Raw genomic sequence first — 16,524 nt, 5'->3', positions numbered from 1 at the left:
CAGTACGTCTCCTCGGGCCGGCGTACATGGCACCAGCCTTACAGGTGGTGTCCCCGGTTCGCCTGCATAGCCCAGTGCGGGCTATTCCACCTCGCCGCACTGGCAGGGCTACGGGGACCATTCAACCTGGTAAGGTTGGAGAGGCTCGGTGCTCAAGAGCGCGTGTCCTCCTTCACGGTCCGGTATATCCGGCGCCACCTTCCCGCCCCAGCCCAGTACCACCAGTGCCTACACCACGCACCAGGCTTCCAGTGCATCACCAGAGCCCTGTTCCTCTTCCCCGCACTCGCCCTGAGGTGCGTGCCCTCAGCCCGGTACCTCCAGTTCCGGCACCACGCATCAGGCCTATAGTGCGTCTCAGCCGGCCAGAGTCTGCCGTCTGCCCAGCGGTGCCTGAACTGCCCGTCTGCCCAGCGGCGCCTGAACTGCCCGTCTGCCCAGTGGCGCCTGAACTGCCCGTCTGCCCAGCGCCGCCTGAGCCATCCGTCTGCCCAGCGCCATCTGAGCCATCAGTCTGCCCAGCGCCATCTGAGCCATCCGTCTGCCCAGCGCCGTCTGAGCCATCCGTCTGCCCAGCGCCGTCTGAGCCATCCGTCTGCCCAGCGCCGTCTGAGCCATCCGTCTGCCCAGCGCCGTCTGAGCCATCCGTCTGCCCAGCGCCATCTGAGTCATCCGTCTGCCACGAGCCATTAGAGGCGCCCGTCTGTCCCGAGCCAGTAGAGCCGTCCGTCAGTCAGGAGCCGCTAGAGCCGTCAGTCAGTCAGGAGCTGCCAGAGACGCAAGCCAGTCAGGAGCTGCCAGAGACGCCAGCCAGTCAGGAGCTGCCAGAGACGCCCGCCAGTCAGGAGCTGCCAGAGACGCCCGCCAGTCAGGAGCTGCCAGAGACGCCCGCCAGTCAGGAGCTGCCAGAGACGCCCGCCAGTCAGGAGCTGCCAGAGACGCCCGCCAGTCAGGAGCTGCCAGAGACGCCCGCCAGTCAGGAGCTGCCAGAGACGCCCGCCAGTCAGGAGCTGCCAGAGACGCCCGCCAGTCAGGAGCTGCCAGAGACGCCCGCCAGTCAGGAGCTGCCAGAGGCGCCCGCCAGTCATGAGCTGCCCTCCAGTCATGAGCTGCCCTCCAGTCATGAGCTGCCCTCCAGTCATGAGCTGCCCTCCAGTCACGAGCTGCCCTCCAGTCACGAGCTGCCCTACAGTCACGAGCTGCCACTCAGTCCGGAGCTGCCACTCAGTCCGGAGCTGCCACTCAGTCCGGAGCTGCCACTCAGTCCGGAGCTGCTGCCCCTTATCCCGGAGCTGCTGCCCCTTATCCCGGAGCTGCTGCCCCTTATCCCGGAGCTGCTGCCCCTTATCCCGGAGCTGCTGCCCCTTATCCCGGAGCTGCTGCCCCTTCTCCCGGAGCTGCTGCCCCTTCTCCCGGAGCTGCTGCCCCTTCTCCCGGAGCTGCTGCCCCTTCTCCCGGAGCTGCTGCCCCTTCTCCCGGAGCTGCTGCCCCTTATCCCGGAGCTGCTGCCCCTTATCCCGGAGCTGCTGCCCCTTATCCCGGAGCTGCTGCCCCTTATCCCGGAGCTGCTGCCCCTTATCCCGGAGCTGCCCCTTCATTTAGGTGGGTTGAGTTGGAGGGTGGTCATTGGGAGGGGGATACGGAAGCGGGGAGTGACTATGGTGGGGTGGGGACCTCGCCCAGAGCCTGAGCCACCACCGTGGTCAGATGCCCACCCAGACCCTCCCCTAGACTTTGTGCTGGTGCGCCCAGAGTTCGCACCTTAAGGGGGGGGTTATGTCACGTTCCTGACCTGTTTTCTCTTGTTTTATATGTCTTTATTGGTCAGGGCGTGAGTGTTGGGTGGGCAGTCTATGTGCCAGGGGGAAAAGGTTTGTGCAAGACTGGGCAAATGTCTGCATACTTGATCTGCGGAAACACCGGGGAAGTGCTTGGGCTCTTGTTTGTCCGGCTCAGTAAAGCTTACAACATAAATTGTCCACAACAGTGAAATGGGCTACTTCTATATTAATTAATGAGGAGGTGGAACACACCTCAATTCAAACTATTGTTAGAAAATATAACTTGTTAGAAAATTATTTTGGAACATAGCCAAGCCTATATATAATTAACAGGCAGCGTGTCTTGGTTTGAGGGCAGTGCTGGTTAACTGTCCTATGGAGTTATAAGCACATTTTGTTGCAATGATTGCATTCTGACATCATGTGAATAAAAAAAAACTCATGCTGGGGAGACTGTTAGAGATATGTGGAACTCATGCTTGAAAACTTGATTATATACACGAATGATTTGGCAAAAACACCACAACAATTAATTAACTGCCCCTGTTCTCACTCTTAACGACACAGAAATACATTTCTCCTGTAAGCAGATGACCTGGTGCTCCTGTCCCTCATAAATTATCTGCAACAGTTCTGTCAGACCTGGGCCCTGAAAGTCAATCTCAAAAAATCCAAAATTATGATATTCCAGAAAAGATCCGGAAAAGCTGACCACGACTCCATTTTGTTGCTTCCGGCCTACAAACAGAAACTAAAACAACAAGCTCCCTCGCTCAGGTCTGTTCAACGCTGGTCCGACCAATCTGATTCCACGCGTCAAGACTGCTTCGATCACGTGGATTGGGATATGTTCCGCATTGCGTCCAACAACAATATTGACGAATACGCTGATTCGGTGAGCGAGTTCATTAGAAAGTGCATTGACGATGTCGTACCCACAGCAACGATTAAAACATTCCCAAACCAGAAACCGTGGATTGATGGCAGCATTCGTGTGAAAATGAAAGCGCGAACCACTGCTTTTAACCAGGGCAAGGTGACCGAAAACATGACCGAATACAAACAGTGTAGCTATTCTCTCCGCAAGGCAATCAAACAAGCTAAGTCCCAGTATAGAGACAAAGTAGAGTCGCAATTCAACAGCTCAGATACAAGAGGTATGTGGCAGGGTCTACAGTCAATCACGGATTACAAAAAGAAAACCAGCCCCGTCGCGGACCAGGATGTCTTGCTCCCAGACAGGCTAAATCACTTTTTTGCTCGCTTTGAGTACAATACAGTGCCACTGACACGGCCCGCTACCAAAACCTGCGGGCTCTCCTTCACTGCAGCCGAGGTGAGTAAAACATTTAAACGTGTTAACCCTCGCAAGGCTGCAGGCCCAGACGGCATTCCCAGCCGCGTCCTCAGAGCATGCAAAGACCAGCTGGCTGGTGTGTTTAAGCTATGCCACTTTATGTTTACATACCCTACATTACTCATCTCATATGTATATACTGTACTCTATACCATCTACTGCATCTTGCCTATGCCGTTCTGTACCATCACTCATTCATATATCTTTATGTACATATTCTTTATCCCTTTACACTTGTGTGTATAAGGTAGTAGTTGTGGAATTGTTAGGTTAGATTACTTGTTGGTTATTACTGCAATGTCGGAACTAGAAGCACAAGCATTTCGCTACACTCGCATTAACATCTGCTAACCATGTGTATGTGACACATAAAATTTGATTTGATTTGAAAAGATCCAGATGTCAGAGAAACCGATATACATTTTAACTGAGCTCCACTCACATAGAACACACACACACACACCACAGTATTTGAGACAATAAATCGGCTCCACAGGGAAGTTCAACCTGGCTGTGAATGAACTGAAAGACAAAGCAAGGAGGGCTTTCTTTTTTATAACAAACATACATTCAAACAACAATGTACAGCAACAATGACTACATATCATCTGCTCAGACTCGCATGCTCACACCCCCATCTCTAGTGCCTGCATTATTGTTTTCCACTTGGCCTTAAATTGTACCAATTAGTTTTTCCCATGCTATTTCAATATTTCAATAATATAAATAATTCGATTTTTCCATTGAGTCAATGATGGCAGATTGATTGACTTCCAAGTTTTTTCAAGATGAGTGATGATAAAATAATCATCCAGCCCATTGAGTATATCACTACACCCCCGTATGCCATGTCTTGAAATATGCAGACAGACGGATTCAAAGTAAGTTCACATTGTAATACTTCTGACAGCCAACATTCTAGCTCTGCCCACATCTTCCGGACTTCATAGCATTCCCAGATAACATGGATTATTGAGTCACTATTTGTTTTACACTTGAGACATGACTCTGCCGTTGTGCTGTAGAATTTGTGAATTTTGTCTATTGTATAATACATTCTATACATTAATTTATACGGCATTAAGCATGCATTTTCATTAACTGTAATTCCATTAGTTATGCTCCCTCCATCTTGTGCCAACATCAGTTGTTTTTACGTCTTTAAATTTCATATTTTATTCTAAGAGATTGTCAGTTGGATACTCTGCAATGCCATTAAAATATATATCAAATTATACATACCAATTAGGATCTGGATCAAAATATTCAAATAAATACTAGAACCAATAGCAGGACAGCACTCAGAAAATCTGGCCTAACCAAATTATCACAAAGCAAAAATAGAAATATATGACCTATTGGAAAGAAATCACAAACAAACTGTGACTGACAGAAAACTGAAGAAAACACTAACTATGTACAGACTCAGTGAGCACAGCCTGGCCATAGAGACTAGTCATCACAGGAAAACCTGGCAGCCCAGAGAGGACAGGCTGTGCTCCTTCTGCCCCAAGGAAGAGATGGAGACAGATATGTATTTTCTGTAAAACTGTGACACATATGCTGACATAAGAAATCCATTCTTCCCCAAAATTAAAAATCTATACGAAGAATTTGAAAACATAAATGATGAAGACAAACTTAAATACAGTCATGCCCTGATCTGTTTAACCTGTAATTGTGCTTGTCTCCACCCCCTCCAGGTGTCTCCCATCTTCCCCACTTGTCCTCTGGGTATTTATACCTGTGATTTCTGTCTGTCTGTGCCAGTTCGTCTTGTTTGTTCAAGTCAACCAGCGTTTTGTCTCAGCACCTGTTTTCCCCCAGTTTCTCTTTTTCTCGTCCTCCTAGTTTTTGACCCTTGTCTGTCCTGACCCTGTGCCCGCCCGCCTGACCACTCTGCCTGTCCCTGAGCCTGCCTGCCATCCTGTACCTTTGCTCCACCTCTGGATTACTGACCTCTGCCTGACCTGACCCTGCATGCCGTCCTGTACCTTGACCTCTACTCTGGATTATTGACCCCTGTCTGCCTTGACCTGTCGTTTGCCTGCCCCTGTTGTTACAATAAACATTGTTACTTCACACAGTCTGCACTTGAGTCTTACCTTGATTCCTGATAAATACATACTTGGTGAAAAACCTAAATACTGTGTTATAAGCAGCCAAAGAGGCATCTGTTTCTCAAACTAGACCCTCTAATGTACGTGTCCTCTTGCTCAGTTGTGCACCGGGGCCTCCCACTCCTCTTTCTATTCTGGTTAGAGCCAGTTTGCACTGTTCTGTGAAGGGAGTAGTGCACAGCACTGTACGTCATCTTCAGTTTCTTTGCAATTTCTTGCATGGAATAGCCTTCATTTCTCAGGACAAGAATAGACTGACGAGTTTCAGAAGAAAGGCCCTTGTTCCTGGCCATTTTTTGCCTGTAATCAAACCCACAAACGCTGGTGCTCCAGATACTAAACTAGCCTAAAGAAGGCCAATTTTATTGCTTCTTTAATCAGAACATTTTTCAGATGTTCTAACATAATTGCATAGGGGTTTTCTAATAATCTATTAGCCTTTTAAAATTATAAACTTGGATTAGCTAACACACCGTGTCATTGGAACACAGGGGTGATGGTTGCTGATAATGGGCCTCTGTACACCTATGTAGATATTCCATAAAAAATGTGCCCTTTCCAGCTACAATAGTCATTTACAACATTAACAATGTCTACACTGTATTTCTGATCTCTGCTAAATGTGTCATTGCTTGTGATAATGCCACTTACCACACACTTATGTCAACACAGCAAGAGGAGGAAGCCCGGGAAGTAAAGCCAGTGACCTCTGCATGTTTTTGGAGCTCCGAATACATACAGATCGTACTTTCCTCCAACAAAGGGGTTCCCCGCTGCTGAGGTCTCGCTACTGCCATGCCAACAACATTGGACTAGATTGGATTAGAGAGACAGCTGACTGTGCGATGGAGCCTGGACTCACCAGTCCGATTGTCATGTAAATGCCAATACAGTTGGTGCCCGACAAAATAGAATGGATAAAACATAGTAAAAGGTTTCCCTGTCAGCATAATTACAAACGGAAACATCAGCTGTAGGATCTTTTTTTAATTGTATTTCTTTTTTGGGGGTCATTTTAACACTCAGGGGTAGAGCATGGGAAATAACCACAGCGTAAGTCCCTTCCCTCTGTCATAATGTATTACTCCGACCAAGGTTTTCTTGGAGAAATTAACTCTGGATTTGTTCACTGTTTTCCTTTTCCTTATGTTCCTGGAGGCAGTTTGTTTGGTTTGGAACTGATGGTTGACGTTTCAGGATTCCGGAAGCAGACCCACCAGCGGGACGGAAAATGTAACCTGTAATAACAAAGTCAGGGAACCTGGCATCAGTGCATTGGCAACAATGACCACATTACCCAGAAATCCTCATAACATGATTGTGCCACACTCTATCCAGCCAGTAAAAGTGGTAGTTAGAATTGGTTCAAATACATTTTTGAACAGACTTTCTCACATAGGGTTGATATAACTTTGTTGTACTGTATGGAAAGTATATGAAAAAACAACTAATCCAAAATAAATATGTGCTTAGAGCCCACATACTTTCTTAGGAAACACACTGAAACTAGAAAAACAGAAAAAGACAGGCATGCACAGGTCATGATATCAGAGTCAAGCTCTCACATATTGTCATTTCACATGACCAGAGCAAAAGAAGCCTGGTCTCCAGATGATAGATACCTGGCACTTAAATATGTATTTACGTATCGGTATCTGTAAAGGAGTGTGAAGTATTGAATGCTCAACGTCGACAAAACAATGGAGCTGATCGTGGACTTCAGGAAACAGCAGAGGGAGCACCCCCCCGTCTACTTCGACAGGACCGCAGTGGAGAAGGTGGAAAGCTTCAAGTTCCTCGGCGAATACATCACTGACAAACTGAAATTGTCCACCCACACAGACAGTGTGGTGAAGAAGGCCCTCAGGAGGCTGAAGAACTTTGGCTTGGCACCTAAAACCTTTACAGATGCACAATTGAGAGCATTCTGTCGGGCTGTATCACCGCCTGGTGCGTCAACTGCGCCGCCCACAACCCACAGGGCTCTCCAGAGGGTAGTGAGGTCTACCCAACGTATCACCGGGGGCAAAATACCTGCCCTCCAGGACACCTACAGCACCCAATGTCACAGGAAGGCCAAAAAGATAATCAAGGACAACAACCACCCGAGCCACTGCCAGATCACTCCGATATCACCCAGAAGGCGAGGTCAGTACAGGTGCATCAAAGCTGGGACCGAGAGACTGAAAAACAGCTTCTATTTCAAGGCCATAAGACTGTTAAATAGCCATCACTATCACATTATAGGCTGCTGCCCTATATATGTAGACTTGAAATCACTGGCCACTTTAATAATGGAACACTAGTCACTTTAATAAGGTTTACATATTTTGCATTACTCGTCTCATATGTGTATACTTCTCTCTGTCCTGTTCTACTGTATCTTTGTCTATGCCGCTCGGACATTGCTCGCCCAAATATTTATATATTCTTAATTCCATTCCTTTACTTTAGATTTGTGTGTATTGTTGTGAAATTGTTAGATATTACTTGCTAGATATTACTGCACTGTTGTAGCTAGAAACACAAGCATTTTGCTACACCCACAATAACATCTGCTAAACATGTGCATGTGACAAATACAATTGGATTTGATCAATTTCTTCATAGAGCCAGTGTCATTCACGACCTTTTTCGCATTCTCATAATGTTTCCCACTTGGATTTCATCACAGAGCCAGACACAAGTGGTTTCTCTGGGTAATCTGTAATTAAAGGTACAGTAGATGTGGGAGAATATTTTGAACCATAAAGTTCCGATCCCAATCATCAGTGACATAGTATTAGGTAACAGAAGGATAATACAATGTTGTCACTACTGTAGTTACAAGTTTTATTCCAAAGTTAATGCAGTAAATGAGCAATTTAAGGTGTTACCTAATACTATTGCAACAGATTACCAGTTACACATCAACTAAAAATAATATGACCAAAAATGTGATCCTGGAGCACACTAATCGAATGTTTACAGGTGCCGTGCTCAATCTTTCATCGTTAACCAGGGTACGATAAGACATTTTAGAAGCAGTGGGAGTCAGCTGCTTCTCCTTCTCAATTAAATTCAGTGGTGTGTAGTGGTTAAACTGGTGTTGTACATCTCAAGTTTGCCCCTCGATGTCAGATAAGCGTACACCCCCGACTCCCCCCTCTCTCTCTAAACACCCCCCCCCCCACACACACAGCTGTCCACATTCTCAAGGAAGCTGTGAAGGCCAAGCGTGCAGCCAGCGAAATGAGCTGCTAATCCCAGTACAGGCTCCCAAACATATTACAATACCAAGGCCATCAGTCCATCAGCCACTGGGTGTGCACACACACACACACACACACACACACACACACACACACACACACACACACACACACACACACACACACACACACACACACACACACACACACACACACACACACACATTTATGTATCTGTTTGATTGCCAGTTGAGTGCCAGTTGTGTATGGTTATTTGTTTGGCCATGTGTTTGCCCAATTCCAATTGGTACAGCAGAGAAGATTCCCACTTTACCAAACAAGTGTTTTGGGACTGTTTCCCCACTCACTGGAGCGAGGTCATTGCGGGCGCTTATGAAAGTGAAATTAATGAGAGCTGATCTCGATGGATGAGAGGTCATGCCCTGTGTCTTTGGGGGGTGTGGACGCATAAACTCATCACCTGGGACACCTCCACCACTATTGCTATCGCCATATTCACCACCATGGCTGCTTCCCAAATAGTACGCTATTCGTTGTACAGTGCACTTTTCACCAGAACACATAGAGCTCTGGTCAAAAATAGTGCACTATAAGGGGAATTGGATGCTATTTGGGATACACCCCCAAATGTACCATACCAGGCACTGCTACACAGGAAGACACAAAGGCCCACGGAAAAAAATCCACTCAAGCCAGGTTCACAAACATCCATAAATAACTAATTTGAAGGCAACTCACTGAAATCAAGACAATAACGAAACGGAAATGTTGATTAAATATAGATGACCAGTTGAAAATATGTACAATAATAAGGTTGCTGATTAGTTTAATTGCAAAGGTAAGTTTTTGTTTGGATATGACTATCATGCATTTTTAACCAGGAGAAAGGATTCCAGCCCTTTAACAATCATTTAAATATTAATCAGTGTCAGAGTTGGCTTTTGGATGTCATAATTGAATCAATCTTTGGTGGAATTGTAAGCAATAACCACTTTTGGACAACTTACTCTTGTTTTTATTCAAAGGCTTTCTCCTATAGAGCTCCATTTTTATGGAATGGTCTGCCTACCCATGTGAGAGACGCAGACTCGGTCTCAACCTTTAAGTCTTTACTGAAGACTCATCTCTTCAGTAGGTCATATGATTGAGTGTCGTCTGGCCCAGGAATGTGAAGGTGAACGGAAAGGCTCTGGAGCAACGGACCTTGCTGTCTCTGCCTGGCCGGTTCCCCTCTCTCCACTGGGATTCTCTGCCTCTAACCCTATTACAGGGGCTGAGTCACTGGCTTACTGGTGCTCTTTCATTTCGCCCCTAGGAGGGGTGCGTCACTTGAGTGGGTTGAGTCACTGATGTGATCTTCCGGTCTGGATTGGCGCCCCCCCTTGGTTTGTGCCGTGGCGGAGATCTTTGTGGGCTATACTCGGCCTTGTCTCAGGATGGTAAGTTGGTGGTTGAAGATATCCCTCTAGTGGTGTGGGGGCTGTGCTTTGGCAAAGTGGGTGAGGTTATATCCTTCCTGTTTGGCCCTGTCCGGGGGTATCATCGGATGGGGCCACAGTGTTTCCTGACCCCTCCTGTCTCAGCCTCCAGTATTTATGCTGCAGTAGTTTATGTGTTGGGGGGCTAGGGTCAGTTTGTTATATCTGGAGGACTTCTCCTGTCTTATCCGGTGTCCTGTGTGAACTTAAGTATGCTCTCTCTAATTCTCTCCTTCTCTCTTTCTTTCTCTCTCTTTCTTTCTCTCTCTCGGAGGACCTGAGCCCTAGAACCATGCGTCAGGACTACCTGGCATGATGACTCCTTGCTGTCCCCACTCCACCTGGCCTTGCTGCTGCTCCAGTTTCAACTGTTCTGCCTGCGGCTATGGAACCCTGACCTGTTCACCGGACGTGCTACCTGTCCCAGACCTGCTGTTTTCAACTCTCTAGAGACCGCAGGAGCGGTAGAGATACTCTTAATGATCGGCTATGAAAAGCCAACTGACATTGACTCCTGAGGTGCTGACTTGCTGCACCCTCGATAACTACTGTGATTATTATTATTTGACCATGCTGCTCATTTATGAACATTTGAACATCTTGGCCATGTTCTGTTATAATCTCCACCCGGCACAGCCAGAAGAGGACTGGCCACCCCTCATAGCCTGGTTCCTCTCTAGGTTTCTTCCTAGGTTTTGGCCTTTCTAGGGAGTTTTTCCTAGCCACCGTGCTTTTACACCTGCATTGCTTACTGTTTGGGGTTTTAGGCTGGGTTTCTGTACAGCACTTTGAGATATCAGCTGATGTACGAAGGGCCATATAAATACATTTGATTTGAATTAAGAAATACTTAAAATACTGTCAAGTCATGGCTGTCGTTAAATGCTGTTCAGTTGAACTAATGGGTGAAATTAAGCTATCATGTTCATGTCATCATTTAAAGGAAGGATAATGTTGAAAAAGAAATTCAAGATCACGTATTACCTGATTATCTTCACCTGTTTTCTATACGTATTATATTATGTGCACTGTGGAAATACCAAATGGACATACCATATGTACCTTTGAGGAGAGAAATGTCAACATCCTATTCACCAGCATGTGCAGACAATATTGTGAGGCAAGAATGTGGTCAGATTGTAATAAACCTCACAGAGGGTCTCCACGAAGCCTCAATTTCTTTTTGAATTCCACAGATACCTCAGCTGTCTACAGGCATAACAAGAGTGATTTTTCACAGCTACCTGTCTGTGACACATTTTCCACTTATCCATCAGCAGGCCTCCAAATGAAAGCAATTGCTTCATCTGTCCCTGTGATGTATGGACAGTCGCGTGTAAGAGTGCGTGTATCCAAGCTAAATATAAACGTGCACATATAACTAACAAAGGAGAATTGGACAAAATAACAACGATGCATAACGTGGAAATACTTTCATTTTCCCATCTTCTGCACCTTTGCTGCTGAAATTTGCTTTAATCCATTGGATGTAGTGATCACAGTATAGTATTCTTATCTAGGAAAACCAAAGTTACACAATCTGGGCCTAATATAGTGTATAAGAGGTAAAACAAGAAGTTTTGTAGTGATTCCTATGTTGATGATGTTAAGAATATTTGCTGGTCTGTGGTGTGTAATGATGAGCAATCAGACGCTGCACTTGACATTTTTATGACATTGCTTATTCCAGTTACTAATAAGCATGCACCTATTAAGAAAATGACTGTAAAAAATGGTGCATCCCCCTGGATTGATGAGGAATTAAAAAATGGTATGGTTGAGAGGGATGACGCAAAAAGAATGGCAAATAAGTCTCGCTGCACAAGCGATTGGCAAATGTACTGCAAATTGAGAAATTATGTAATTAAACTGAATAAAAATAAACTACCTTATGAAACAAAAATACATGATAAGGAATGATAGTAAAAAGCTTTGGAGCACCTTAAATAAAAATTTGGGGCAAAAGGCAAACTCGGCTCCATCATTCATCGAATCAGATTGTCACGATCGTGTGGCGGATTGACGGACCAAAATGCAGCAGTTGGAAAATAAGCCATCTTCTTTTATTAACACCAACGAAGATGAACACGACACAAAAACACTTTACAAACTAACAAAACAACAAAACGACCGTGAAGCTACAAACGTTGTGCACATACATACAGGCTACAAACGTTCTACATAGACAATTACCCACAACCAATGAGAGCCTATGGCTACCCTAAATAAGGCTCCCAATCAGAGACAACCGAAATCAGCTGTCTCTAATTGGGAACTCATTCAGGTAACCATAGACTCTCCTAGACAACTAAACATACATAGACAATACTAGAAACCTGTACTCCACACAAACCCATATACTATACACAACCCCTTTACCATAAACAACACCCAAAACCAACAAAACAAAAACATTCCCCATGTCACACCCTGACCTAACTAAAATAATAAAGAAAACCAATAATACTAAGGCCAGGGCGTGACATAACCCCCCCCTTGAGGCGCGAACTCCGGGCGCACCATACACAGTCTAGGGGAGGGTCTGGGTGGGCTTCCATCCACGGTGGCGGCTCCGGCTCTGGTCGCGGTCCCCACGTCACCACAGTACCTAAACACCTCCTAGGCTTCCTCCAAACGACCCCCCTCCAACTCTCGATGCTCATGGCTGGCTGACGGCTCTCGACGCTCATGGCAGGCTGACGGCTCTCGACGCTCATGGCAGGCTGACGGCTCTCGACGCTCATGGCAGGCTGACGGCTCTCGACGCTCATGGCAGGCTGACGGCTCTCGACGCTCATGGCAGGCTGACGGCTCTGGCTGCTCATGGCGCTCTGACGGCTCTGGCTGCTCATGGCGCTCTGACGGCTCTGGCTGCTCATGGCGCTCTGACGGCTCTGGCTGCTCATGGCGCTCTGACGGCTCTGGCTGCTCATGGCGCTCTGACGGCTCTGGCTGCTCATGGCGCTCTGACGGCTCTGGCTGCTCATGGCTCGCTGACTGATCTGGCAGATCCTGTCTGGTTGGCGGCTCTGGCAGATCCTGTCTGGTTGGCGGCTCTGGCAGATCCTGTCTGGTTGGCGGCTCTGGCAGATCCTGTCTGGTTGGCGGCTCTGGCAGATCCTGTCTGACGGACGGCTCTAGCGGCTCCTGTCTGGCTGGCGGCTCTAGCGGCTCCTGTCTGGCGGACGGCTCAGTGGGCTCATGGCAGACGGGCGGCTTTGCAGGCTCATGGCAGACGGGCGGCTTTGCAGGCTCATTGCAGACGGATGGCTCAGATGGCGCTGGGGAGACGGATGGCTCAGATGGCGCTGGGGAGACGAGCAGTTCAGTCATCGCTGTGCAGACGGCAGACTCCTGCCGGCTGAGGCGCACTGTAGGCCTGGTGCGTGGTGCCGGGACTGGTGGCACCGGGCTGGGGACACGCATCTCAGAGCTAGTGCGGGGAGCAGGAACAGGGCATACTGGACCCTGGGGACGCACATTAGGCCTAGTGCGTGGGGCCGGAACTGGTGGTACCGGACTGGGGACACGCATCTCAGGGCTAATGCGGGGAGCAGCAACAGGATGCACAGGACTCTGGAGACGCACAAAAGGCTTAGTGCGTGGTGCCGGAATTGGTGATACCGGGCTGGAGACACGCACCATAGGACGAGTGCGTGGAGGAGGAACAGGGCTCTGGAGACACACTGGAAGCCTGTTACGTGGTGTAGGCACTGGTGGCACTGAACTGGGGCGGGGAGGTGGCGCCGGAAATACCGGACCGTGCAGGCGTATTGGCTCCCTTGAGCATTGAGCCTGACCAACCTTACCTGGTTGAATGCTCCCCGTTGCCTGACCAGTGCGGAGAGGTGGAATAACCCGCACCGGGCTATGTAGGCGAACCGGGGACACCATGCGTAAGGCTGGTGCCATGTAAACCGGCCCGAGGAGACGCACTGGTGGCCAGATATGTAGGGCCGGCTTCATGACATCCGGCTCAATACTCAATCTAGCCCTGCCAGTGCGGGGAGGTGGAATAACCCGCACCGGGCTATGCACACGTACAGGAGACACCGTGCGCTCTACTGCGTAACACGGTGTCTGCCCGTACTCTCGCTCTCCACGGTAATTACAGGGAGTAGGCGCAGGTTTCCTACCTGACTTCGCCACTCTCCCTTTAAGCCCCCCCAAAGAATTTTTTTGGGTTTTCCCACAGGCTTCCTACCGCTTCGTCGTGCTGCCTCCATTCGCCGGTATCCCTCCTCGCACTGCGCCAGAGAATCCCAGGCGGGCTCCGGCACTCTCCCTGGGTTGATCGCCCACCTGTCGATCTCCTCCCACGTAGTGTAACCCAGATCCTTTGTAGGTTCCTTTTCCTGCCTCCGAGCTAGCTCCTCATATCGCCGCCTCTCTGCTTTCGCTGCCTCCAGCTCAGCTTTGGGGCGGTTATATTCTCCTGGTACCTCCCGGTCTAAAATTTCCTCCCATGTCCATAAATCCTTGTATTGCTCCTGTTGCCGCTGGTCATGCCGCTTGGTCCTATGGTGGGTAATTCTGTCACGATCGTGTGGCGGATTGACGGACCAAAATGCAGCAGTTGGAAAATAAGCCATCTTCTTTTATTAACACCAACGAAGATGAACACGACACAAAAACACTTTACAAACTAACAAAACAACAAAACGACCGTGAAGCTACAAACGTTGTGCACATACATACAGGCTACAAACGTTCTACATAGACAATTACCCACAACCAATGAGAGCCTATGGCTACCCTAAATAAGGCTCCCAATCAGAGACAACCGAAATCAGCTGTCTCTAATTGGGAACTCATTCAGGTAACCATAGACTCTCCTAGACAACTAAACATACATAGACAATACTAGAAACCTGTACTCCACACAAACCCATATACTATACACAACCCCTTTACCATAAACAACACCCAAAACCAACAAAACAAAAACATTCCCCATGTCACACCCTGACCTAACTAAAATAATAAAGAAAACCAATAATACTAAGGCCAGGGCGTGACACAGATGGCTCATTCATCACAAAACCCACTGATATTGTCAATAACTTTAATGTTTTTTTTAATTGGCAAGATTAGCAAACTTAGGCACGACATGCCAGCAACAAATGCTGACACTACACAGCCAAGTATAATTGATACAATTATGAAAGACAAGAATTGTAATTTTGAATTCCGTAAAGTGAGTGTGGAAGAGGTGAAAAATGTATTGATGTCTATCAACAGTGACAAGCCACCGGGGTCTGACAACTTGGATGGAAAATTACTGAGGATAATAGTGGACTGTTTTGCCACAATTATTTGCTATATATTCAATCTAAGCCTACTAAAAAGTGTGTGCCCCCAGTCCTGGAGGGAAGCAAAAGTCTTTCTGCTACCCAAGAATAGTAAAGCGCCCCTTTACTGGCTCAAATAGCTGACCAATCAGCCTGTTACCAACCCTTAGTAAACTTTTGGGAAAAATTGTGTGTGACCAGATACAATGCAATTTTACCTTAAACAAATTGACAACAGACTTTCAGCACGCTTATAGGGAAGGACATTCAACAAGCACGGCACTTACACAAATGACTGATGAGTGGCTGAGAGAAATTGATAATAAAAATATTGTGGGAGCTGTTTTGTTATACTTCAGTGAGGCTTTTGACCTTATCGATCATAGTCTGCTGATGGCAAATGTATGTGTTAAGGCTTTACACCCCCTGCTAAAGTGCATTCGGAAAATATTCAGACCTCTTCACTTTTTCATAATGTTGTTACGTTACAGCCTTATTCCTCATCAATCTACACACAATACCCCATACTGACAAAGTAGAAACAGTTTTTTAGAATTTTTGCAGATTTCTTAAATATAAAAAACTTAAATAATACATTTACTTAAGTATTCAGACCATTTACTCAGTACAATGTTGAAGTACCTTTGGTAGCAATTACAGCATCGAGTCTTCTTGAGTATGACGCTAAAAGCTTGGTACACCTGTATTTGGGGAGTTTCTGTATTTGCTATTTTCAGGTCTCTCCAGAGATGTTCGATCAGGTTCAAGTCTGGCTGGGCCACTCAAGGACATTCAGAGGCCTGTCCCGAAGCCACTCTTGCATTGTCCTGACTGTGTGCTTAGGGTCGTTGTCCTGTTGGAAGGTGAACCTTCGCCCCAGTCTGAGGTCCTGAGCACTATGAAGCAAGTTTCAACTAGAATCTCTTTATTACTTTGCCCGTTCATCTTTCCCTCGATCCTGACTAGTCTCCCAGTCCCTGCCACTGAAAAACATCCCCACAGTATGATGCTGCCACCACCATGCTTCATCAAAGGGATGGTGCAAGGTTTCCTCCAGACTTGACGCTTGGCATTCAGGCCAAAAAGTTAAATCTTGGTTTCCACAAACCAGAGAGTCCTTTAGGTACCACAGGATTACAATCAAGTTGTAGAAACATCTCAGGTAAATCAATTTCGAGTCTCACAGCTAAGGGTCTGAATACTTATGTTTATGCCGTTTTCATTTTTAATAAATGTGCAAAAAATTCTAAAAACCTTTGTTTTGTGTGTAGATTAATAAGGATTT

General features: G+C 47.0%; 1 protein-coding gene and 1 long non-coding RNA gene across 2 annotated transcripts in view; both read left to right on the top strand.

Annotated features, from left to right (window-relative positions):
* LOC129811111 (uncharacterized) overlaps window positions 1-11,111 on the top strand; it is a 54,159-nt gene extending 43,048 nt beyond the window's left edge. The window contains exon 2 of the long non-coding RNA XR_008752844.1: window positions 9,786-11,111. This is a non-coding gene — a long non-coding RNA (uncharacterized LOC129811111). The remainder of the gene's footprint in view (window positions 1-9,785) is intronic.
* LOC129811109 (uncharacterized) lies at window positions 1,691-11,111 on the top strand. Its single transcript, XM_055862297.1, has 2 exons — window positions 1,691-9,909; window positions 10,223-11,111. The coding sequence occupies exon 1, from the start codon at window positions 2,461-2,463 to the stop codon at window positions 3,382-3,384; it is 924 nt and encodes a 307-aa protein (XP_055718272.1). The 5' UTR covers window positions 1,691-2,460; the 3' UTR covers window positions 3,385-9,909; window positions 10,223-11,111.
* Window positions 11,112-16,524: the final 5,413 nt, after the last annotated feature.

Source organism: Salvelinus fontinalis, chromosome 14 (genome assembly GCF_029448725.1).
Source record: "Salvelinus fontinalis isolate EN_2023a chromosome 14, ASM2944872v1, whole genome shotgun sequence".
In the NCBI taxonomy this organism is placed as follows: domain Eukaryota; kingdom Metazoa; phylum Chordata; class Actinopteri; order Salmoniformes; family Salmonidae; genus Salvelinus; species Salvelinus fontinalis.
This window is presented reverse-complemented; position numbering and strand designations above follow the sequence as displayed.